General features: G+C 46.4%; 1 protein-coding gene across 1 annotated transcript in view; it reads left to right on the top strand.

Moving 5' to 3' along the window:
* The window catches only part of PLEKHO1 (pleckstrin homology domain containing, family O member 1), a gene marked incomplete at its 5' end in the record, with an annotated part of 9,505 nt that extends 1,093 nt beyond the window's left edge, over nucleotides 1-8,412 (top strand). Inside the window, 5 exons of the mRNA XM_010838723.1 lie at nucleotides 195-341; nucleotides 4,727-4,867; nucleotides 5,674-5,778; nucleotides 6,152-6,253; nucleotides 7,596-8,412. Of these exons, the coding sequence (XP_010837025.1) occupies nucleotides 195-341; nucleotides 4,727-4,867; nucleotides 5,674-5,778; nucleotides 6,152-6,253; nucleotides 7,596-8,300 (1,200 nt within the window). The remainder of the gene's footprint in view (nucleotides 1-194; nucleotides 342-4,726; nucleotides 4,868-5,673; nucleotides 5,779-6,151; nucleotides 6,254-7,595) is intronic.
* Between the last annotated feature and the right edge of the window lie 16,348 nt (nucleotides 8,413-24,760).

Genomic DNA, 24,760 nt, shown 5'->3' with positions numbered 1-24,760 from the left:
ATAGGGACGCGAGTTCCTTGGAGTGAAAGGCTTTGAAGAAGTGGGGAGCAAACGCGGGGCTCCCCGACTCCAGCTACGGCGGGGCGGACGCGGGGAGGGGACCGGGGACTCGGGAGGGCGCGGGGGACGGAACGCGAGGAGGAAAAAGCTGCAACCACCTAACCGTGCGATTCTCATCTGACTCTCGGGGGCAGGGGCCTCAGGATGGAAACCATCAGTGTGCACCGCCTGAGAAGGTCGGCTGGGTCCGGAAATTCTGCGGGAAAGGGATTTTCAGGGAGATTTGGAAAAACCGCTACGTGGTGCTGAAAGGGGACCAGCTCTACATCTCTGAAAAGGAGGTAGGTGCCCTTGCCGAGAACTACCCAGTTTTCTCATAGTCCTGGCCTGTTCTCTCCGAAGGGGTCTTATATGTACTTCTCGTCTCCCCCTTACCTCACTCCTCATTTTGTTCCGAAAGCGAGTTCAGCGGTCCGGTTGGTCTCTACCCCCATCTTATCTGCAGAGAAAGGTCGCCCTTGAGTGAGAAGACCCGAGTTAGAAGTTGCATCTTATTTAAAGATTTTCCTTTGAAAATACCTTTCTGATAGCCATGATAACTCCCTCCCAAGATGTCCCCAAAACTCTTAAGTGTCCCCTACTGTCCCCTATCCTGGCCTCAAGCTGACCGTAGGATTCTTTTTTCTTTGCTGTTGCTGCTGAAACACCCTGTTCAGCTTATTCTTCCCTCCTTCCTGCCCCGCCAGCCCAGCTAGCCTCCCCTTTCCTGTCTCTCACAGAGACATATGCAAGTCATATCAGTAGTACAGCTGCTCCAAATCACAGAAAACACACATACCATCCAGAGGCAGTCTCACGTAACCTCAGGTAGAGTATTTCTAAGTGGCAGTTATTTCTCTTGAAGCCAGTGTCCTTAATTAACATGCTCTCTGTTCCCCACCCCCACTCCACTTAAAAACAAAGAAGCAAGGAACTCATTCTCCATTCCTTCCTATCCAACACCCCCCACCAATTATATCAGAAGGGAGAGTGGAGTTTTGAACCCCTGCATGTCTCTGTGTCTTTGGGTCTATAGTTAAAATGAAAACAGTCCACGTTGGGTCAGAACCTGAGACCACATATTGAATCCAAACTCTTCTCTGTTTTATCCCTAATTCTTGGACTCAATAACACAGGAATGTGGAGAAACTGAAATTGCCCCTCCGTGGGTTAGAAGTCATTCCAATCCCTATCTCTGTGACTATGTCAGCATTGCCTAGGAGACTGTCCTGAGTTCCCCTGGTAGGATGGCCCTCCCCTGCCTGGTGAGGGTGAGTTCCCTCACCAGGGGCTAACTGGGAAGTCCTCCCTGAGTTCTAACCTCTTCTGCTTTCTGCTTAGACTATATTTAGGTAAATAAATCCTTTTATGGTATTGAAACAAGACACACACGCAGTCCTGGAGAAAGTATTCATCTTGAACAGAACATCTACCGAAGCAGCTAAGAAAGAACTAAGCTATGCCAGGGCCAAAGAGATCCCTCTTAAGGGTATTTAAACCTTGCTGTTTACACTAAGCTGAGAACTTGGTGTTGGAGTGAAGTGAGAAAACGCTTTGACAGGAGAATTTATCTTTAAGGGTCACCTCTACCCAACCCCAAATCCTACCCAAGTTTTTTTTCCCCCCCACAATTTGCTGACTTTCTGGTGGTTTTTTTTTTTTTTTTTCTTTTTTAAAGCAAGTGTCCATGTGTATCTCCTGTCTTCCCTGAACTTCATAATGGCAGGAAACTCTAGTGAGCAATCGGGGAGAACTTCCCACACGTCAGTGGGGAAAACATGAGATCAGGGAAAGGGTAGAAGGAACAAGACATTTTTTTTATTTGTAGCAATCTAAAAAACAGTCTGGGGATGAAAGAGTGTGACGGACCCTTATTTGTGGAGGAAGGGGTACTGAGACAGGGGAAAGAATGGAATGACTTCCGCCTAGGATGTCTGGTGTCCTGTGAGTCAGGAACATCTGACCAGTCATGGGGCCAACTGCCCACTGTAGAGGAAGGCATAGGAAGAGGGAACAAGCCTATTGGTATTACTCTTCTTTGCAGCCAGTTTCCATGCTTCAAAGGCCTAGACTAAAGGTGAAACTGATCAAGGATGTAGGCTGTATTCTGTCCCCTTCCTGAAAGCTCCAGAGCCAATAGAATTAAAGAGTTTTTAAAAATGTACTATAATATCTGTAATTTACATGTTAATGCAAGGAAATCCCTAACCCTCTGTCTCAGAATTTGCACCAGTCTTTTTCCTGCAACTGCCTCAACCAAAGAAATCCTTCTGTATTTGTTGTTAATAACTGTTCTCCTCATTCTCAGTCAAAGGGCACCTTTTGACCATGGGGCTGATGTACAGGAACAGAAACTAGACCTTCAGGAGACCTCATGGTAGAGGAAATTGAGTTCAGGGCATCTTTTTTGGCAAGCATAGGAAAAATTCCTTTCTGTAGCCTAAGGACAAAGAATCAGGGGAAAGGAAGGGTTGACCTTGCTGGGTGGTAATTATAAATGAGACTGTATGAATTAGATGGAGGAAAAAAAAATACAGTAGGGAACTAGGGGCCTGGAGCTGTCCATCTTCCCCGGGCACTGTCTCACTGCTTGTCTTACCCTGTCTCCTACCCCTGCCCTATGCAGGGCTGACCTCTGTCAGTGTCTCCTGCTCCCCAGAGCTGCTTATCAGTCATGTCCAAGCCAGAATACCTCCCTTCCCTTTCCTCCCTTCCCTTCCCTTCCCCTCCCCTCCCTCCCCTCCCCTCCCCTAAGGAAAACAGAAACAAGTAACTCTCTTCCCCTGGCTACATACACACACCCAGCACTTTCCTCTTCAAGATTTCTGGCCTCTGCTGATAGTCTCAGCTCTGAGGAAGGAGGGGGAGAGGAGTGATGCACCACCCTGCATCCATGCTCCCATGTTTCTGGGAATTGTTCTGGGACACCCCTTACCAGCATCTTGTCCACTTCCACCCACAATCCTTCAAGGCCCCTGTCACTTCCTAGCCCAAAGCCAGGATGGGGAGAGGCCTGGAGGAGCCACAGCGTGTTGAAACAAACAAAGGTGGGTGTATGAGCGGCCATTCACCTGAATGGGCATGTGTCCCCTGGGTCCAGCGGCAAGTCAGAAGGATGGGCAGACACAAGAGCAGAGATGGGTTGGGGGATGGAAGAGAGAGCCAGGCAGATAGATGAAGTCACCTCCATGCTCACAGTTCCTATGTCAGAACTTGTGAAGTGGGGACTCTTTTGTGAAATAATTCCAGTCAGGGAGGGTAGATACCATCCAAGGAACATATGACGCTACTTCTGTCTGTTTAGTTTTAACAAGTGCTGGTGGTTGTCGTCTCTCATCCCAAGAAGACATGAACAGGCTCATTCCCCAGGGTCTTCTGACCTCAGGTGCAAGTAGCAGAGGGTGAAAGGGTTTTCTAATCACAGACTCCTCCGTCTGGACCAGTGACAAAGTCTTCTCTCCTCTTGTAAGCCAGATCAGAGGGCCAGAGCCATGGGAACACCTCAGGGGAGAAGAGGAAAATCCCTGAGGGGTTTAAAACAGACCTTGGCAGAAATTTAATGGAATTTGCTTTGTGGCGCTCACTTTGTGGGGTCAGAGGATATAGACAGAGTTGTGGTCTTTCATTAGACATTCAGCAAGAGAGTTAAGAGCCAAATGGTGGATAAAGCTGCTAAGGATGGAGCCAGTTGCAGGATAGATTCTACAAGCAGGAAGGGCTCAGTTCAGACACAAGGAGGAACTTCCTGACTAAAAGGGCTCAAACTGGAATCATGGGAAGAGGTAGCAGAACACTCTTCTCAAGTAGTCCTCCAGGGAGGGTATAAATGTCTCTTTGCCTAGAGCGCAGTGGAGTGACTTCAGTGGCTTCTCAAGCCTGCAGGAGCTACATTGGGTTGTCATGGTACCTTGGAAGGAATAAGGTGTGGTAGGAACTACAGGTGTATTTTTCACCCTATCTGAACAAACCGAACACAGGGGTGGCTGTCCCTGTGGTGCTGCTGCTGCTGCTGCTAAGTCGCTTCAGTTGTGTCTGACTCTTAGCGACCCCATGGACTGCAGCCTACCAGGCTCCTCCGTCCATGGGATTTTCCAGGCAAGAGTACTGGAGTGGGGTGCCATTGCCTTCTCCACCCTGTGGTGCTAAAGCTCCTGAAATGAAGGAGATAGATGAGTCTCATCATAATAGAATATATTTAAGGAAGGAGCTAAATGAGGGTAAGAAAGCATCAACATACACGTAAGAAAGGGGAGGCTGGAGGCAGCCCTCCATTCTCTCCAGAAATCCCCTAATATTGGCTCTGCCTTTATCTTCTCTGGACAATCAAGGGCCATCCAGGTCTGCTTACTTCAGAATGGTAGGATTAAAGTATGAGCCCTGTTATGGTGTCCTTTGAAGGACACAGTAGGAGTCATAATGAAGAGACCTACTGGGGTTCTAGAAACAGTAGCTTGGCTGAGGGGAGTTGTGAGAGGAGTTTAAATGGAAACCCATGCAAGGAATCAGGACTTGGGGTCCCCCCCAACTATCAGGCCTCTGTGACCCTTGGGTAGGACAGCCTTTTCCTATCCTGTCATCCATCCCTTCTCAGGCTTCTTCTGGTTCTCAGACAGGTCTAAACTAACAATTTGGGAGAAGGGACTAAGTAATTTTAATCGTTATCACCTCACCTCCAATCCTCCCCTAGGTAAAAGATGAGAAAAACATTCAAGAGGTGTTTGACCTGAGTGACTATGAGAAGTGTGAAGAGCTCCGGAAATCCAAGAGCAGGAGCAAGAAGAATCATAGCAAGTTCACTCTTGCCCACTCCAAACAGCCTGGGAACACGGTATGCTCCTCCTGCCACCTTGGCCCTGGAACGCGGACCGGGTCAGGGGTGTGGAGGCCAGAGGAGAACACCTTCCCCTTTGGGATCTCTCTCAGCTCTCTGACTCAGAGGCCCTGAATTACTGCTCTCCTACCAGCTTTTATTATTTAATCTGAGAATATGGTGGCCATTTCCTTCCTGGCAGGCCAGACTTTAAACTGTCCAGCCGCAAAAATCATCCGTCTCTCTCTGTGTCTCTGTCAGATACACACACACACACCCCTCTTGGGAAGCAGCCACTTTACACACACACATACACAGCCCTCTTGGGAAGCAGCCACTTTACACACACACACACCCTCTTGGAAGCAGCCACTTTACACACACACAGACACACACACACACTCTTGGTAAGCAGCCACTTTACACACACACACACCTCCTCTTGGGAAGCAGCCACTTTTCCCTGTTCCATGGTAGGTGGTTGAAATTCTGAACCATTCCTGTCACTTTCTATTTCTTCAAACATTTAAAGATCTTTATATTAGTACCTGTCCTTCACCAAACCTCTTCTAATTATCTAGTGCTGTATTAATATCCAGTACCCTTCTGAGCTCCTCCTCGGTCATTTCTAAAACAGTCTCCAAGCAAGGGCATTTTGCAGGAATAGAGGATGATTTCCTTAAGTTACAGGTGACTCCAGAAGTAGAATCTCTCTCCTTCCAAGAGCTGGGTCTAAGAGAATGAAGTTTAACTTCTCATTTCTTCACTGTCAAGGTGAGGCCAACTCTGTAAAAACCCTGACTGAAACGCGAATCTTCTCACAGGCACCTAACCTGATCTTCCTGGCAGTGAGTCCGGAAGAGAAGGAATCATGGATCAATGCCCTCAACTCTGCCATCACCCGAGCCAAGAACCGAGTCTTGGATGAGGTTAGGGGGGTAATTGTGGGGAGGTGGACGCTGAGCCACAGGGAGCTGGGTGGCCCGTTACAGAGGGAAGAGGGTGGCGCGGGCCGTTTGCTGCCCCCCCCACCAGCTCCGCTGCATTATCTCCTTTGGAAAGCCCTGCTCTCCTCCTAGCTTCCAAGTCTTTTCTGCCAGCTCCTGTTTCCCCGCTTTCTGACGCATGAGCAAGCTAAGAAGCCCCTTCATGTCCCATAAATCCTTGCCCTTGGATTTGCTCAGGAGCAGTTCCTGAGCTGGGGGTTATTTCCCAGGCCAGGCGTGTTCAGGCCTCAGGGGAAGCTGGTCTGGGACTAGGAGTCTCTGAATAGCACCCATGACTCACAGTTCGTCTCTTCAGGTCACTGTTGAGGAGGACAGCTATCTCGCCCACCCGACTCGAGACAGGGCAAAAATCCAGCACTCCCGCCGCCCTCCGACTCGGGGACACCTAATGGCTGTGGTATGTAAGACTATTAGAAAGTAAAAATTGCTGAAGGGCTAACTCCATGTCAGTTCATCTCAGACGGGACTGTATCTTAGCCCACCAGAGGCATTTGTGTACCAAGGTCAAAAGCTAGGAAAGTCCCTTCACCCTGTTCCCTTTCTCGATTCTTCCAAACCAAAAATATTTAGTACCTACTGTGAATTTGAAAGATGTGCCCTCAATAAGGGCTTCCAGTTGGTCCTAGTAGTAAGGAACCCACCTGCCAATGCAGAAGATATGGGTTTGATACCTGGGTCTGGAAGATCCCCTGGAGGAGGGTATGGCAGCCCACTCCAGTATTCTTGCCCGGAGAATCCCATGGACAGAGGAGCCTGCAAGGCTACAGTCCATGGGGTCGCAAAGAGTCAGACATGACTGAAGCGACTTAGCACACACGGATGCCTAATAGATTTAGCGTCCTTTGAGGAGAATGAGATACACTCACAAGGAAAGTGAGAAATAGAAGAGATGAATACTACGAGGCAATGTAAACTGATGTCTGGTGGCTAGCTATCCTGACAGGTAAGAGCATTACATATTGCAGGCATTTAGGGGAGCAAGGATTTTCTTTCACTTGTCCGAGCTCAAAGTCTCTAGGGAATGAGGCACTCAGGTATAGTAGAAAGAGTGAGGGCTTTGCAATCAGACAAAGCTGGGTTGGAATCAGCTTTGCTGAAGCTGCCCACCTCCAGCTGTAAAGTGGGGCGTAATCGTGCCCATGTGAAGGGCTGCTGTGAGGAATGATTGAAATAACATGTGTATCAATACATGTGAGGTGTTGAATAACTTTTTTAAAGTATTACTTTTTTATCTTTTAAAAAATTACAGTATTTTACCCTGTAAAAAATTACAGTATTCTGGAAATAGAACAAGTTTTATCTAAAGGCAAGGGGTTCTGAGGTCCAAATAGCAGAGGGGGTTGAGATGTGTGGCTCAGAGGATACAGAAGAGAAGAAAAGTTGCCCTGCCATGCAAGGCATCCTGTGTGTGTCAGACCCAGTTGATGCTGCGAGTCCACAACACGGAAGGAGAAGACACTGTAAGGGGAAGCGTGTGGTAAAGTGGAAAATATGGGCAACCAGAGAAATTACTTTAAATCACAGAAGAATGAAAGAATTAAGTTCAAATCACCATCAAAGGAATAAGAAAGAGCAAACAAAGTCAGAGGGCTCTGTCAGGAGTGGGGACTTCTCATTCAGGGAAGGCACATTGAGGAGGGAAATGACCACAGCTTGCTTCTCTCTCAGGCAGGCAGTCAGTCCTGAAATGCCCATGGATGACAGTCTACCCCCTTCCTTCCTGCCCTCTCCCTCTCCAGGCTTCAACCTCTACCTCGGATGGGATGCTGACTTTGGACCTGATCCAGGAGGAAGACCCTTCCCCTGAGGAGCCAACCTCCTGTGCTGAGAGCTTCCGGGTCGACCTGGATAAGTCTGTGGCCCAGCTAGCAGGCAGCCGGCGGAGAGCAGACTCAGACCGTATTCAGCCCTCCTCGGACCGGGCAAGTGGCCTTCCCCGACTTTGGGAAAAGCCAGACAAAGGGGCCACCTACACCCCACAGGCACCCAAGAAGTTGACCGCCACAGAAAAAAGCCGTTGTGCCTCCCTGGAGGAGATCTTGTCTCAGCGGGACGCTGTGCCAGCCCACACCCTCCAACGACGGGCCGAGGACTCCCCAACCCCCATCCCACACGCCCCGGGGCAGCTGTCCCGGATCCAGGACCTGGTAGCCAGGAAACTGGAGAAGACTCAGGAGCTGCTGGCAGAGGTTCAGGGACTGGGAGATGGGAAGCGAAAGGCCAAGGAGCCCCCTCGGTCTCCTCCCGATTCTGAGTCAGAGCAGCTGCTGCTGGAGACGGAGCGGCTGCTGGGAGAGGCATCATCGAATTGGAGCCAAGCGAAGAGGGTGCTGCAGGAGGTCAGGGAGCTGAGGGACCTGTACAGACAGATGGACCTGCAGACCCCTGACTCCCACCTCAGACAGACCACCCAGCACAGTCAGTACCGGAAGAGCCTGATGTGAAGGCCGGTGCCAGAGTCTGGAACTCGTGGGGGTGGACAGATTCTTATCTCCAAGTGTTGCAGGATAAAAGCTTTTTTATTTACCTCAGTCAAAAAAGAAAAACACAATCGAATTTGTTGCTCTTGCTGCTGCCTGACCCTCCTACAGCCCTCATTTCCCAACCTCCTTTCCTTCCTTCCCCTCTGTCTCTGAGCCCTAAAGCCTCAGGTATGAGGAGCAGGTGAACCCTACAGCAATATTAAGAAGCTTTCACCTGGATGAAGAGAGGGTCATGAAGGCTCAGTTTGGCCATTTGACCCACACACACCCTCTGAGGTGTGGTGAGGAATAACCTGCTGCTCCCAACCATGTGTTTGGCGCCTAAGTTTAGAGGGGGAGGGGAGGGGGCCTCTCATGTCCCATTCCAAGTTTTCAGTCTGAGGGTGAAATTTCAGCTGCTCAACTCCAGAGCCAGTGCCACCTGTCCACACACACAGAAGTGAAGTTTATCCCAGCCCCAAGGAAGATTTGTGCAATTAAAATCCACCCTGGCCCTCACCAGGCACTGGCTTCTCATGCCTAGCAGCCTCTGATTGAGATCAAGCTGCCCAGCTTTCTTAATATGAGGTGTTTCTTCCCTTCATCTCTCACACCCTTCCCGATTCAGAGATACAACCCTGGACGGAGGGGACAGCTTTGGATTTGGCTGGGGGCGCCTAGCACAGGAGAACCAGGGATAGTCAACCCGACAGAAAACCAAACTAAAAAAGAAACTGACTTGTGATGCATAGGATGAAGGGGAAAACCAAATATGTGCCTGGGTTCCTCTTTCGGCCAAGCTTGGGTTTCCTGTAGCCTCTCCCTCTCCTTCCTCAAACCTCGCTTCCAATATTAATCAAGCCCCAGCTTTAGAAAAACATCTTTACACTCACACCACCATCCTCCCGACCACCTTTGGAGTCGCCAGGCTCCCCTGCATCCTTGACTGTGGGGAGCCTTTTTGATTGCTTCTTTCCTCTGAAGTTTCTAAGATCAAGTTAATAACAGTGATAGTGTCAAGAGATGAGTCATAAAGGCCAGATAGGAATGATTTTTGGAAAGAAGGGGACAGATAGCCCCCTGAATTAAATGAAGGGTTAAAAAAACCCTTTGAAGTACAGTTGACACTTGAAAAATACAAGGGTTAATCCACCTTTAACTTAACAGCCAAAGCCGTGGTTCCTCTGCATCTGAGGAGTCAAGCAACTACAAGCTGTGCTGTAGTATTTGTTGAAAACCTGCATGTACGTGGACCTGTGCAGTTCAAACTTGGTCAAAGGTTGGTCAAGGGTCAACTGCAGACCACTTGTTAGCTTCTTTATCCTCTTCCCTAGATTTCCTCTAACCTCTAGGAGCCAAAACCTGGAGCTCCCCTAAGGGTGAGAGGGAGGAAGGGGAGAAAATGGGAACAAACTAGACATCTTAGCCACAAGACTGCCCTCATGTGACACTCAGGAGGATGGGTAGGAGGGAAACAACACCCTTTGGGCAAGACCCTCAGTTGCCGTTCTTGCTCTGACTTTACTCCTTAACCCAACATAAGCAAGATGGTGGAACCTAAGTTGAACATCTGTAGGAAAGAGAGATTCTCACACTCTTTTGGTCCCCACCATTCACAGTCATGAAGAATTTTCCTAGATCTATCCTGCCGTTCCATAATTACATGCATCTTTGAGTGAGGAGAGTACGCCAGGGTGCCACCTACATGTTACTCCCAGAGTCTCGTGGGGTAGGAGGGGAGGGACCTGGGTCTCCAGACTTCTGTCCTCCAACCAAGCTTCACTCACCTAAACTCCAAGAACGGTCAGCAGAGATACCCGTTGTCACAAATAGTCTAGGTTAAAATGGTATTTACTTCCTTTATAGAAGTCTGCATCTTTCTATAAATTTATTTTACTAGCATTTTCCCTTTTTTTATCTTTGTTGTTCCCACATAATGAAGAAAAAGACAAAAGCAGGAGTGACATATATATCCCAAAATGCCAATTATCTGTTGTCTCCCAGGGGAGCTTGAGGATGGAGGGAGACACTGGAGAGGAGGAGGATGGTGAGGGGGAGCATAAAAGAAAGACCAGGAACCAGGAAACAGAACTGGCCATGGGACTCCTGGGCTCTTCAGGCACCAAAACCAGGCCGCAAGGTGGTAGTAAAATGAGGCCAGCTTTGGAACCAGACAGATGTGGGTTCAAACTCTGACTTTTTAGTTATGAGGCCCTGGGCAAGGCACAAGCTCTCCAAGTGTCAGTTTTCTCATCTGCAAAATGGAAGCGTAGAGATGTATGGCAAATGCCTGCTGATTGGTGAATAGCAGCTGTGGCAGCTGCTGCTATGATTAGTTTGCCTCATTGGCTTGTTAACCATAGCTCAGCTGGTGGGAGCACAGTCTGAATGAGGCTTAGAGGATGAGCTTACTGTCACTGCATCCTGGTACACAAGCTGATCCAGTTCGTGGACTGTGTGTGCCCACAGGCCTTTCTTCAAGGAGAGAATGCCAGGTACTGTGCTAAAGGCTACAGATAGAAAGGTGGGCTGAGGAGAGCTGGAGCTCCTGGCTTCAAAAATTTCAGAGCTTAGCACAAAGCCAGGCTTCCCACTAGAAAAACATCTTAGAGTATACCCTGTTGGTGGGCTGCTCCTGTGATGTCAAAGTATGAGCAGGAGGGCCGCGGCTAAAGGATAACAATGCTGGAACTCTAGCTTTCCCCTCCTCCCAGATCCCTCTTCCCTCACTCCATCACTCCACTTTCTTTACCTGCAATATTTCCCTTACTTCTTCCCTGTCACATGTTTTGGGGTAAATGGGTGGATTGAGCAGGGGATGTGGGGCAACCTGCTTACAATATAGTTGCTGACATTTTTCAGGATGTGTGTTTTTCTTCCTCCTTCCCTCTCTTCCAACATCTTTGTTATATTCTTTTCTTCCACAAATGAACTGGAAAAGGGAGAATCTTTTGGGAGGCCCCAGGCGAGGAGATGAGGAGATCCAGGACAGAGTTGAAATGGGGTGAGGGACAGAGGCAGGTAAAGAACTAAATGTCGTTTCCTATTTCAGTGACATTTTCCTCAACTTTTCCTGTTCTTCTCCCATTAAATTGTTAAGTAGAGGTTTGGGGAACAGAACTACAGTCCTGATCTGCCTCCATTAGGAAGAATATCTGAGGTGTTGACCTGGAAAGCTGATGAATTAATTTGCATGCTATTTCCACAGCAGAGCTGTAGGTTGTTTAGGGCGAAAAGAAAAGGAGGAGGAAAAAACAGCAAATTTCTCTACCCCGGGTCCAGCCTTCACAAGCCATGCCATGCTGACCCTAGGGAAATAGCTACCCTCTGCCAGCCCCTCTGCAACAGTAAACTGTATCTCATTCCCCACAAAACAACAGTCCCAGGGAATTTCTCCCCTCTTTAAACCTTACGGGCAAGGGGACCCAGCCCATTTTGCACCCCTTGAAGAAGCTGGGCTACAGCCCCCTTCCCTTCACACTCCCTCCCCTTGCTGGGTTCGTTCCTTTCTCTGCTTTCTTCCTACCTCCCAGTCTCCCAACAACAGCAGCCAATCCCCAGCCTGCTCTAGAGCCACACCATATATGGAGAGATTGGAAAGAAACCCGAGTAAATGCGGGAGGGAACACACCACACACACACACACACACACACACACACACACACACACACACACACAGGCGTGCACCCCTAAGAGCTTGAGCGCCTCTCTGCATGCGACGCTGTGTCTGTCTGTGTGTATGACACAAGTCCCACCATTCCCTGCCCCAGCTCATCCCACCCACGAAACAAGGAACCTGTTTGCTATTCCCCGCCTTTATTCATGCCCCCTGAGATCATCAATCCAACCAGTTGCCTGTGACCCAGATTCTCTGCACTAATTACAATCCTAACGAGATCTAACAAACACCCAACTTAGCGCAGCTGAGACCCTCGAGGTCAATTAGTACAGCCCAGCTCACAGCTCAGGAAATGAGATGGAGCCAGAAACTCTTGTAGGAGCCTCGCCCCAACCCCAACCCCAGCCTGAGCTTTCTTGAAAGCAGGCTTGGGGAGAATGCAAAAATTAGCAAAACCAGTTTAAAAATAAGTTCTTGGAGAGTTAACGAGTGTGGAGAGAACTACGTGAAGGTTGGGGAGCAATTGGAGAATACAGATTCCCGGTTTCTCCTAAGTTACCAGGATGGAGAGGTTGATATAGCTGCAGAAACGAGGGACATAAGGGAGTTTTCATTTTCATAAAGAGAATATGGAGAAGAGTAACTCAGAGAAGAGCAGGCAACAGAGAACCCTTGATCTGCAAAACAGCCTCCAACTCATTCCCTCCTCCTCTTTGCTTTCTCCTTTGGACAAGCTGGATTTATCTCCCCTGTCTTTCCTGCTGGTTTGGAATAGCTCTGAAGTCACCTTTTTCTTTCAAAAATACTAGATTCAATCTCATTCTTGCTAGTAAAATCATGACAGCAAACAGCCCCTTCTCCCAAGAAACACACAAAAAAATCTAAAATAAGGGTAATCAGTTTTGGTTGAACAAAGTGATGTCAGATATCTTGATGAAGTGAAAGTCACTCAGTCGTGTCCAGCTGTGTGCGACCCCATGGACTAATAGTCCATGGAATTCTCCAGGCCAGAATACTGGAGTGGGTAGCCTTTCTCTTCTCCAGGGGATCTTCCCAACCCAGGGATCGAACTCAGGTCTCCCACACTGCAGGCGGATTCTTTACCAGCTGAGCCACAAGGGAAGATATCTTGGGATGATGTCTAAACTACTATCTTCTGGATGAAGAATGAGAGGAAGTGGTCAGAGGTGGTAACAATAGGAATATGGTTGCTTTTGCAAATTGCTCCTGCTGCTGCTGCTAAGTCACTTCAGTCGTGTCCAACTCTGTGCAACCCCATAGATGGCAGCCCATAAGGCTCCCCCATCCCTGGGATTCTCCAGGCAAGAACACTGGAGTGGGTTGCCACTTCCTTCTCCAGTGCATGAAAGTGAAAATTGAAAGTGAAGTCGCTCAGTCGTGTCCAACTCCTAGCGACCCCATGGACTGCAGCCCACCAGGCTCCTCCGTCCATTACCTGGCAGCAAATGAAGAACAGCAAAAAAAAAAAAAGATTGAGCAGAGCATCATGGATGGCTTGTTCCCCATTTTCCTGGGTTCCTTTCTTTAAGTGACAAGGCAGTGGAATGATTTCCTGTCCTACATCCTCTGCGTGCAAGCCAGTCATCCTAACCTCATCCCTAATGCCTAGGCTCTGGCAGGAAGAAGGAGAGGGCTAGTGGAATACTCTACACTCAAGTGGGGACCTGGACTTGGAGCCACGGCGAGAGCAGAATGTTCCTCTTCCCCTAGGCTTCTCCCAGCCTTGTGCATAGGGCTGCTGTCTGCTAGCACTCTGCCTTAGCAACCACGAACTTGCAGGGCAGGACGATGCACATAAGCATCAAGGCTATGTGCTGATTCCCAATTTCTTTCCTGGCCTAACCCCCAACTCTGGGATCAAGGCACTTACAGCTAAATACTTTTTTGGCTCCTTTACTTGGGTGTCTAACAGGCATTGTTTTTTATAATTTATTTTTATTTTTTATTTTTTTGGTTGCACTGTTGCTGTGTGTGGCCTTTCTCTAGTTATGGCAAGTGGGGGCTGCTCTTCGTTGTGTTTTGAGGTCTTCTCGTTGCAGTGGCTTCTTTTGTTGCAGAGCACAAGCTCTAGGTGCACGGGCTTCAGTAGTTGTAGCTCACGAGTTTAGTTACTCCAAGACGTGGACTTTTCCCAGACCAGGGATGGAACCTGTGTCCCCCGCATTGGCAGGCAGATTCTTATCTACTGCATCACCAGGGAACTCCCATCTTTTTTTTTTTTTGCTTCTTGTGATAAGAACTCATAGGATCTATTAACAAATTTTAATACAGTTTTTAAAGGTCACTTTCCATTTACAGTTATAATGAAATATTGTCTATACTCCCTGTGTTGTACAATACATCCTTGAGCCTACCTTACTCTCAGTAGTTTGTATCTCCCACCCTCCCACTCTGATATCACCCCCCAACTAGTAACCACTACTTTGTTCTCCGTATCTGTGAGTCTGCTTTTTTTGTTGTTGTATTCCCAAGTTTGTTATATTTTTAGATTCCACATATAAGTGATATCATACAGTATTTGTCTTTCTCTCTCTGATTAGTCTCATTTAGCATAATTCCTTCTAAGTCCATCCATGTTGATGCAAATGGGAAAAATCTCGTTCTTTTTTATGGCTGAGTAGTAGTCCATTTTAATAGGCACCTCAATGGCAAGCCACTCCAGTACTCTTGCCTAGAAAATCCCATGGATGGAGGAGGCTGGTAGGCTGCAGTCCATGGGGTCGCTACCAGTCAGACGCAACTGAGCAACTTCCCTTTCACTTTTCACTTTCATGCATTGGAGAAGGAAATGGCAACCTACTCCAGTGTTCTTGCCTGGAGAGTCCCAGGGACGAGGGAGCCTGGTGGGCTGCCATCTATGGGGTTGCACAGAGTCGGACTTGACTAAGGCGATTTAGCAGTAAGTGTGGTAGATCCTTAATTAGTGACCCTCAATGAATCAACCTCCCTCTATGCTCTTGCATTGTGAGTTTCCTGCTTCCCCTACTCAAGAGGCATTGCTGTTTCTCCAAGTGCTATTTGAATCTGGCTTTGCCTTGTGACTTGCTTTGGCCAGAGGAACATGCCATTGTATAAGTTCCAGAGTTTAGGCCCTAAGAGCTCTGACAGTTTCCTCTCTGGCCCTTCTAAAGTTTAGCCGCACGTAAGAAACCTGGCCGAGCATCTCTGGGATATGAGGCCATGTGGGGGAAGAGGCAGTGAAACAACACAGAACCATCCCAGGATTCAAGCCTCTGGGCAAACACAAGCTAAATGCAGCACACCATTCGAGACCAAAGACCAACCATCCAGTCAGCCCACAGAACCATGAGAAATTAATAAGTCATTGTCTAAAGTCACTAAATCTGGGGTGGTTTGTTATTTAGCAGTAGAAACTGAAACTTTGAAGTGGGAAACTGCCATAATTAAAACCTAAAACACAGGACATTGGCATTGGGATAAGGCAGCCAACAGAGGCTAGAAGGGCAGCCAAGAGACTATTAGTAGAGGCTGGATGAACAGGGAGGAAATTACTATTGGACGCTGGAGAAAGGGTTACCTTGTGTTAAACAGTGGTGGAATAATTTAAGAAACTGTCACCTATGGTATTAGGAAGATAGAAAACATACCGAATGTACTAATAAGCTTTTCTTAGCTGTAAATGATAAGGTATTGCAAGAGAAAGGAACTAAAGAAGGAACCATTTGGTTTGCAAGCAAAATTTAAAGGAAAAATTATAGAGAGGCAGGACCAGTCTCCAGCCGGAAAAACTTACCGCTGGTAACTTAGGAGAATGATTTGGTGGAGGGGACCTCCTAGCCAGTGAAATGATTCAGGTATTTGAAAAGGATAGGGAAATGACTCATACAAGGACAAGAAAACTGGCTGATAGTTACTCAACTGCTTTGGCATCTTACAGGGAGATAAGGAAAAGCAATTCCCAACCAACAGAAACAAAGTGTGAAAGCCTGAGGCTTCTCTGGTTCTTCTCTCCTGCCATTAAGAGAGTAATAAAGAATGAAGGCTCAACCCAGAAACTAGCAGACATGCAGAACTTCAAAGACGAATTTCCAGCTGAGGCAGGTAACTAGAACCTTTAGACAAGGTAGATTCATTGAGCCAAGTTCAGGGCCCTAGTTGAGAAAACCTGCACGGGAACCCTGACACACAGAGTGGGGACATCTGGTACCCTCGGATGGTAGACCTCCCATAAGACTTTGGTTACCCATACAAAGGTGGCCCACCCCTCCCCATTAAGAGTTAGCACCACCTGTCCCCAGGAAAGGCCCCTCCCTAAAAGGTGGCAGGGACCAGGATCTGCTCCATCACCTTTTCTAGCTGCCAGGATGACAACTAGGGCTAAGTTCAACACAATTCATTTAAGAACATGCTGGACCTCATAAAGGAGAAAAGGAACTAATACCCAGCAGGTAATAGCAGGAGCAGGAGAAGATGCCATGGATTCGATTTTGAATGTGCTTGATCAAGGGTGCATTCATACTAAGTTGCTTCAGTCATGTCCAACTCTTTGCGACCCCATGGACTGTAGCTCACCAGGCTCCTCTGTCCATGGGGTTCCCCAGGCAAGAATACCAGAGTGGGTTGCCATGCCCACTTCCAGGGGATCTTTCCCACCCAGGGATCGAATCTGTTACACGTTCTACATTTCCTGCACTGGCAGACAGGTTCTTTACCACTAGAGCTACCTGGGCAGCCCTTGATCAAGAGTACCAGAATATAAAGCTGAATAAGAGTTTATTAATTTGGGGGCATGCTCTTGGGATACAGGGTTTACTTTCTAGAAAGCACCCCAGAGATGGTTCCAACGTGTTATTAGAGTGCTCCTAGAAACCTGGAAAAAGTAATGTCCCACATTGAGCAAAGTTACATCAGACAGTGGAGGAAAGGATTAAAAAGCTTAGGAAGTGGACGTACTAAAATGGATCTATTATTTGAGGCCTGAAGACTTCATGGACAGTCCAGAAGACACACCATTCACCAGTCATTAGAGGGGCATCAACATCACTAAGTTCAGTGGTGGCCCATCTCTGCACACTGGGATGAAGGTAGGAGAGGCAACCACAGAGTTGGGATTATTGACAGCAATGGAGATAATCAAACCCCCCTCCCCCACACCAATGGAGGCCAGGTGGCAACAGTAGAAGCCTGGGGGTCACAATTATCTTAATGAACAGGAAGATTGAAGAGCCAATCAAAGGGGCTTGACCCACAGATATTTGAGTTGGTTAGTGATAAAACAGCGGAGAAGGCAATGGCACCTCACTCCAGTACTCTTGCCTGGAAAATCCCATGGGCGGAGGAGCCTGGTAGGCTGCCATCCATGGGGTCCCTAAGAGTCAGATACGACTGAGCGATTTCACTTTCACTTTTCACTTTCATGCATTGGAGAAGGAAATGGCAACCCACTCCAGTGTTCTTGCCTGGAGACTCCCAGGGATGGGGGAGCCTGGTGGGCTGCCGTCTATGGGGTCTCACAGAGTCGGACACGACTGAAGTGATTTAGCAGTAGCAGTAGCAGTGATAAAACAGATGGGTATTGTTTAATACATAAAAAGAATGCAAGACAAGATGAACAGGGGGCTGAGCACTGTTGCACCAATTAAAAAAAAATTCATGATCCCTCAATGTGGAGAGATTGGAACCCTTGTGCACTGTTGATAGGAGTGTAAAACGGTGCAGCCACTATAGAAAATAATATGGCAGTTCCTCAAAAAATAGAATTACCATATGATCCAACAATCCCACTCCTGGTATATATCCAAAAGAATGGAAGCAGGATCTTGAAGAGACATTTGCACACCTATGTTCATTGCAGCATTATTAAGGTGGGCCTGATGTGGAAGTAACTCAAGTTATTCATCAAAGGATGAATGGGTAAACAAATTTTGGTATATATGTACAATGGAATATTATTCAGCATTAAAAAAGGTAGTAAATCCTGTCATATACTACTAATGGATGAACCTTTAGGACTGCTAAGAAATTCAGTCACAAAAGACAAGTACTCCCACTTCATATGAAGTATCTAAAGTAGTCAAATTCATATAAACAGAAGATAGAATGGTGGTTTCCAGGGGCTGTGGGGAGGGGGAAATGGGTTGCTTTTTAATGGGTGAAGTTTCAAAATTATAAAATGAACAATTTGGGGAGCTGCGTTTCACAATATTGTGAATATGCTTAACACTACTCAACTGATGCTAAAGCTGAAACTCCAGTACTTTGGCCACCTCATGTGAAGAGTTGACTCATTGGAAAAGACTCTGATGCTGGGAGGGATTGGGGGCAGGATGAGAAGGGGACGCCAGAGGATGAGATGGCTGGATGGCATCACTGACTCGATGGACGTGAGTTTGAGTAAACTCCAGGAGTTGGTGATGGACAGGGAGGCCTGGCGTGCTGCGATTCATGGGGTCACAAAGAGTCGGACACGACTGAGCGACTGAACTGAACTGAACTTAACTGTACAGTTAAAAATGGTTAAGCTAATCAATTTTATGTGTTTGGTTTTTTTTTTTTTTAACCACAGCTAAATATATTTTTTAAAACACTTTTTAAAAAAGTCATTATCCCTTGCCCAGTTCAAAGACCTGAAACTGTTTTCAGACCTGAAATCTGCTGAATGAAAAAGTGTCCAAGTCTCCAGGAGAAAGGACCCTGCAATGTCACAGAAAGTATACGCTATAATAATTCCACCAGTCTTTCTCCCAAAGGGACTCACAGCCATTTGACTTGGGTGACTGTAAACTAGGTGGTGGAGGGGGATGGGGGTGGATATCCAACAGGACACAGGGTCTGAAATGATACTGATACTGAGAGACCTAAAATGTCATTATGAGCTCCCCCCACCCCAAATCAGAGTGCTGGGACATGGGCCAGGTCAAAATGGAGCCCTGGTTGGTGTCATCTTCAAATGGGCTTACTGGGTCCATGGCTCCACCTGGTGGTCATTGCCCCAGTCCCTGAATGTGTAGCTGAGATTGATATATATTTGGTAGTTGGAGAGGCCCCCACATTAGGTCGTTGGTTTAAGTGATAAGAGCTGTCACAGTGCAGAAGGGCAAATGGAAACCTCTGAAACTGTGTGCCTCTCCCCACTCCTCGGCTCCCCAGCAAGATGGTAGATTAAAAAAAAAACATATCCCATTTTAGAGGGAAGATAGAGATCAGTACCACTCTTTAGGATCTCAAGGATGCAAGGATAGTGGTCTCTACCATATCTCCGGTTAATTCATCAGTCTGGGCCATAAAGAAAACAGATGGATCCTGGAGAATGACTATAGACTGCTGCCAGTTCAATGCAAGCCCTGATGGCAGCCACCATGCCAGACATGGTCTCATTGCCAGAGCATATAAATATAACTTCAAGTACCTGACATGTGGCCACTGGTTTAGCAAATGCATTCCTCTTTATCCCAATCAGGAAAGAGGATCAGAAACAGCATTCATATGAACTGGACAACATTCATTTTGTTTTTCGCCCCAGGCCGTGGTTATTCTCTAAATCTATATCATGATATAGTCAGTAAAGATCTAGACTGTCTGGACATCCCACTGAATATCACATTGATCCTTTATATCAGTGATATTATGCTGACTGGGGAGAATGAGCAAAAGATGACTAGCACCTTAAAGCCATGGTAAGACAGAAGCACTCAAGAGGGTGGGATATAAACTCCATGAAGGTTCAGGGACTTGCCCTTTCATTAAAGTCATTTGGGGTCCCGCAGCCTACTATGCTAGGACATTCATCTGAAGAAGACAAATTGCTGCATCTCGCATCCACAAAGATGGAAACACAATCTCTAGTGAACCTCTTTGTTCTCAAGACAATATGTTCCACCCCTAGGAATACTGCTTTAGCCGATGTACTGGGGGACATACAGAGTTGCAGCTTTTTTTTTTTTTTAAGAAGAGCTTACACTTTTATTTATCCTAAACCTGATTCCTGTCTACTTCAGAAAGAAACTATTCACTCATTGACCCAGCTAATGTTTTTTGAGCACCTACTTTGTGCCAGGCACTTTCTAGAAGCTTAAAATACATAAGTATACAAGACATAGCTCTGAGCCTTCCTGGAGTTTGTAGTCTAGCAAGTAGAAGTATTTCCATGGCCACCTCCTTGGCCCAAACCACCATGTCTCAGCTGGACAACCACAGGAACCTCTACTTATCTCCCTGCTTCCACTCTGACTCCCTTTCCTTCAGGTTCCACACAGCAGCCAGGGTGACATTTTAAAAATATAAGTTATATCATACATGTCATTCCCCAAGGCTGCAGCTTTGAGAGGGGCCTGAGGCAGGAATATTGACCCTGATCAGCAAAAAAAAGAGGTAGACCTGGTACTATGTGGGCCAGGGATACACAGAACACAGGTGTCCACTTGGGCACCTCTGGGCACTCTGTGGCCTAACTGTGACATGAATGGCAAGCACAGCCCAGCCTGTGAAGCATAAGGGTATCAGGGCTCAGATCACCTCAAGAATAAGGGTGTGAGGGGACTTCCCTGGATGTCTACAACTCTGCGCTCCCAATGCAGTGGCCTGGGTTCAATCCCTGGTAAGGGAACTAGATCATACATGCCATAATTAAGAGTTCACATGTGTGTGCTTGTGTATGCTAGTCACTTCAGTTGTGTCCAACTCTCTGTGACCCTATGGACTAGAGCCCACCAGGCTCCTCTGTCCATGGGAGTCTCCAGGCAAGAATACTGGAGTGGGTTGCATGCCCTCCTCCAGGGGATCTTCCAGACCTAGGGATCAAACCTGCCTCTCCTACATCTCCTGCAATGGCAGGAGGGTTCTTTACCAATAGAGCCACCTGGGAAGCCCAAGAGTTTACACACCACAACTAAAGATCCCATGTGCCTCAACGAAGATCAGATTCCCCATGCCACAACTAAGGGCCGGGCACAGCCAAGTAAATATTTTTTAAAAAAGAATAAGGGTGTGGGTTACACCATCAGGTAAGCCAGCAGTGGTAACAGTGGACTCATCTCCAGCAGAGAGAGAGAGTGGAATTTAGATAACAGAGCAGGCAGACAATAAGTTACCAGCTGTCACCCCAAGACCAACCACAGTGATAGCCGGAGGTTGTTGCACAGACCTCCCTTTCTCAGTCCCTTAGGACCTGGTGAGCTACCCTAGCTTCTCCTCTTCCCCATTCAGCAGCTGGATTCTTAAAGCAATTCATGCTACTTGCCTACTTAAAATCATCCAAGTTTCACGTCGATCACAAAATAAAAATCCAGACTTCTTCCCCTTCATCTGACCAGGCACACCTCCCACCGATGTTATCCAGAAGCAGCCACACAGATCTCCTTTTTGTTTTTCAAATGCACCAGCCTCTTTCCTGCCTCAAGACCTTGCCCTTTCCCATTCCTTCAGCCTAAAAAAGCACTCTAGTTCTCTTTCTTAGAATCTTTTTTTCAAATGTCAGCTGTCCTGAGAACCCTTTACTGGCCAATCCATCTCAAGAAGCACCCTTTCCAATGGACCTGCCCCATCATATCCCTCAAATAGAGCAACGATTAGCACAGTCTCATTACTTGCCTTGTTTACTGTGTTATTATCTCTCTCCCTGAGTAGAACATAACCCCCACAGGGACAGGGTCTTGACTGTTCACTGTTATCTCCCTAACACTCTGAACGCAAAGTAAAGGCAAAAATTGTTCGTATAATGAATGACTGAATAAAATGGTACCTAACCCATGCACACCTCTGCCAAATTCATCCCCACCATTTACTTTCTTTTTTTTTTTTTTCCCACCATTTACTTTCATTGTAATAATATTAATATATTTTGATGGCTCGTTACAGTTTTTAAAGAGTATATTCTTGTTTGCTATTTATAGCTTTTACATACATTGTTCATTTATTTTGATCTTAAGAATTAACCCTGTGAGGAAAGTAGGGCAGAAATGACGCCCAGATGAAGGATTAAAAAAAAAATTAAAGCTGAGGGGCTTCCTCAGTGGTCCAGGGCTTAAGGCTCAGCCTTCCAATGCAGGGGGCATGGGTTCAATCCCTGGTTGGGGAACTAAGGTCCCACATGCCATGGGCACAGCCAAAAATTTAAAAACATAATAAAGTTAAAAAATAAATGTTTGAAAAATTTGAAGCTGAGAGAAGCAACCAACCTGGAAAGTGCCAAAATCTAAATCTAAAATCGGGTTTTGGGAAATGCAATGATGTCCGACACCAACTGCCAGTGTTAGGCCACGGAACTTCACAGGTTATGGACGCGGTCCTCCACAAGGCTGCCCTCACTTCATACACGAGCCTCAAAGGCAGGGGTCCTGCTACTCCGTCAAGTTTGAGAGTTTGCTCGAACTACTCAAAGGACTCAGGAACACACGGTACACACTATTGAAGTATTATCACTACAAACGGACACAAATCTGAAGCAGCCGAGGGAAGAGACAGATGGGGTGAAATGTCAGGGAGCTCCAAACATGAAGTTTCTGGTCATCTCCTGTGGAGTTCTGGATGATATCACCTCCTCCCGGATCCAATGTGTGCCAGCTCTCAAGAGCACTGCCAAGCAGAGACACTCACCCAAGTCTCCCGTGTCCAGAGTTTTTACTGAGGCTCAGTCACACACTGTCCACATCTCTGACCTGTAGTCTACTGCTCCTCTGGAAGCCAGAACTGATATGGATGGCATGTTTTGAAGCCCCCATCATAAATCACATTGTTAGACTGGCCAGTAGCCAAACCCCCCAGGCAGACAAAGACACTCCTGTCAGGTAGGACATCTGAAGGGCCTAGATATTACCTCCCAGCAGCTGAGGGCAAAGGCCAGACATCTCTTTGGGTAAAGATAATTCTTCATTTACAGGGGAGTTTTACTCTTCCTTTTCTAAAAAAAACTCTGAGTCTAGTGCTCTAAACATGCTGTTCTGTTTAATCTTGAATCTCTGAGTCTGACCTATCCTTCCTCTTTTAGAGTCTGCTTTAGGTCACATGTTGTCCTAGAAAGTGAGAAAGATGAGCAGACCAACAACCAATCATGGCCCCAAGAAAGCAAGAGGACAGAATTAAGCAAAGTCTTTATTATCAAACAAGAAATACGCTGTTTACAAAGGAAATTATTACAAATTCTCTTTTTTTTTTTTACATGATGTTGTTGAAATAAGATCTAGCAAATGTATCCGTTAGTAAGAAAAAGACTAAAACAATGCTGGACAGTGACATCAAATAACATAATACTGTAATCTAATTGACATTTTCTGATGATATACTACAAACAGCAGCCTATAATTTCCTACAGATTAACATGCCAAGCAAATTACTTATTAGAATGTAAAATTGAGATGATTTTCACTGATGTTGGGGAGGGGGAGCGGTCACACACATGGGTATGTGTATGTATGGCTTCTTTATTCCACTCTTCACAAAAGTCAGTAGTGATCATCAATTTTTGAAGAAAAGTTGTCATCACGCTGTCATTAAAAACCATTTACTAAAGTTTCCAAACTGATGAGTCTATTTTGTCTTTGATGGTAACCATTTGTTTATTTACCTTTCTTCCAACTAGATGGTGAGCAGTTTACAAAGGTACTCAGTAAATATTTTTTAATGAATGTGTGCACAAGGTTATATAGTTTGAATTTTTAAATAAAAGAATTACATAGCCCAATAAAAAGCATAATAACAATAATGAAAGTATAAAAAGGCATTGAAGTTGCTGGCCAGAAGGCCAGGTTCCCATCCTGACTCTTCTCTTTATTGATAGTCCGACCTTGGGCAGGTCTCAATTCCTAAATCTACTTCCTCATCTGCAAAATGGAATTACTCACATTTGCTCTACCTACTTCATGGGGTTATTGTAAGAATCAAATGCATCCATGGATTTTAAGGCATTTTGCAAACTGTAAAGTATCTTACTAATACTACTCTTTTTCAATGAGAAATTATTTTTAAAGTGACATGTATTTTACTAGGATATGAAACATGACTGGGGAGAAAGACTCAAGAATTCCAAGCTAGGCACTTCTCTGGTGGTCCAGTGGCTAAGACTGTGTTCTCCCAGTGCAGGGGGCCTGGGTTCAACCCTTGGTCAGGAAACTAGAGCCTACATGCTCCAACTAAGACCCAAAGAATTCCAAACCTAGGCAGATTGAAAGCAGTAATGTAGTAGTCTAGACGGACCTCTTGCTGCTCTCTACTCTTTATTACCGTGTCTTTTCTGAGTCTCAGTTTCTTTATACCAATCTCTCGGAATCTCAGTTATGCCATCTGTTGCATGGGAATAAAGTATGCCCTATTTATCCCAGATGGTTTGCTGGGAGTCTCAAATTAGATCGTTGTTACTAAGGTATCTTTGCCAGCCATAAAGTGCTATACAAATCTGGTTATATTTTCCTAAAGGTGATGCCCTTTCAGGAAAAGATTCAATAAATCACGAAAGCTGAGGGTGTAGGAGGCTTACACTGGCAGGCACATCCCAGGAAAGAATAGAATATGCTTCACTGTCTTGGGTTGGATTACATATTACTTCAGAAACTCCATTCTGGCCAGGCCTTGGAAAAAAGTAAAAACGAAACACAGGCCCTTTCACATCCATTGGTTTATTCAAACTTATCAACACTGTGGCAACCAGGAATTATTATACCCATTTTGCTGATGGGGAGAATTGAAGTTTGAAGATGTTGAGACTTTCGCAAGATCATGCAACTGGTAAATAGTTGCATCTGAAACTAACTCTTCCAACATCAGTGGGAGAGGACAAAGTGCTTAAACCAAAGGGAGGAACTCGTGGGAGGCAGCCTTACAAAACGACCCATTTCTCATTCCTCCCAA

Source organism: Bison bison, unplaced genomic scaffold (assembly GCF_000754665.1).
Source record: "Bison bison bison isolate TAMUID 2011002044 unplaced genomic scaffold, Bison_UMD1.0 scf7180017864104, whole genome shotgun sequence".
In the NCBI taxonomy this organism is placed as follows: domain Eukaryota; kingdom Metazoa; phylum Chordata; class Mammalia; order Artiodactyla; family Bovidae; genus Bison; species Bison bison.
The sequence above is the reverse complement of the archived record's forward strand: the minus strand, read 5'-3'. Positions and strand labels throughout refer to the sequence as shown.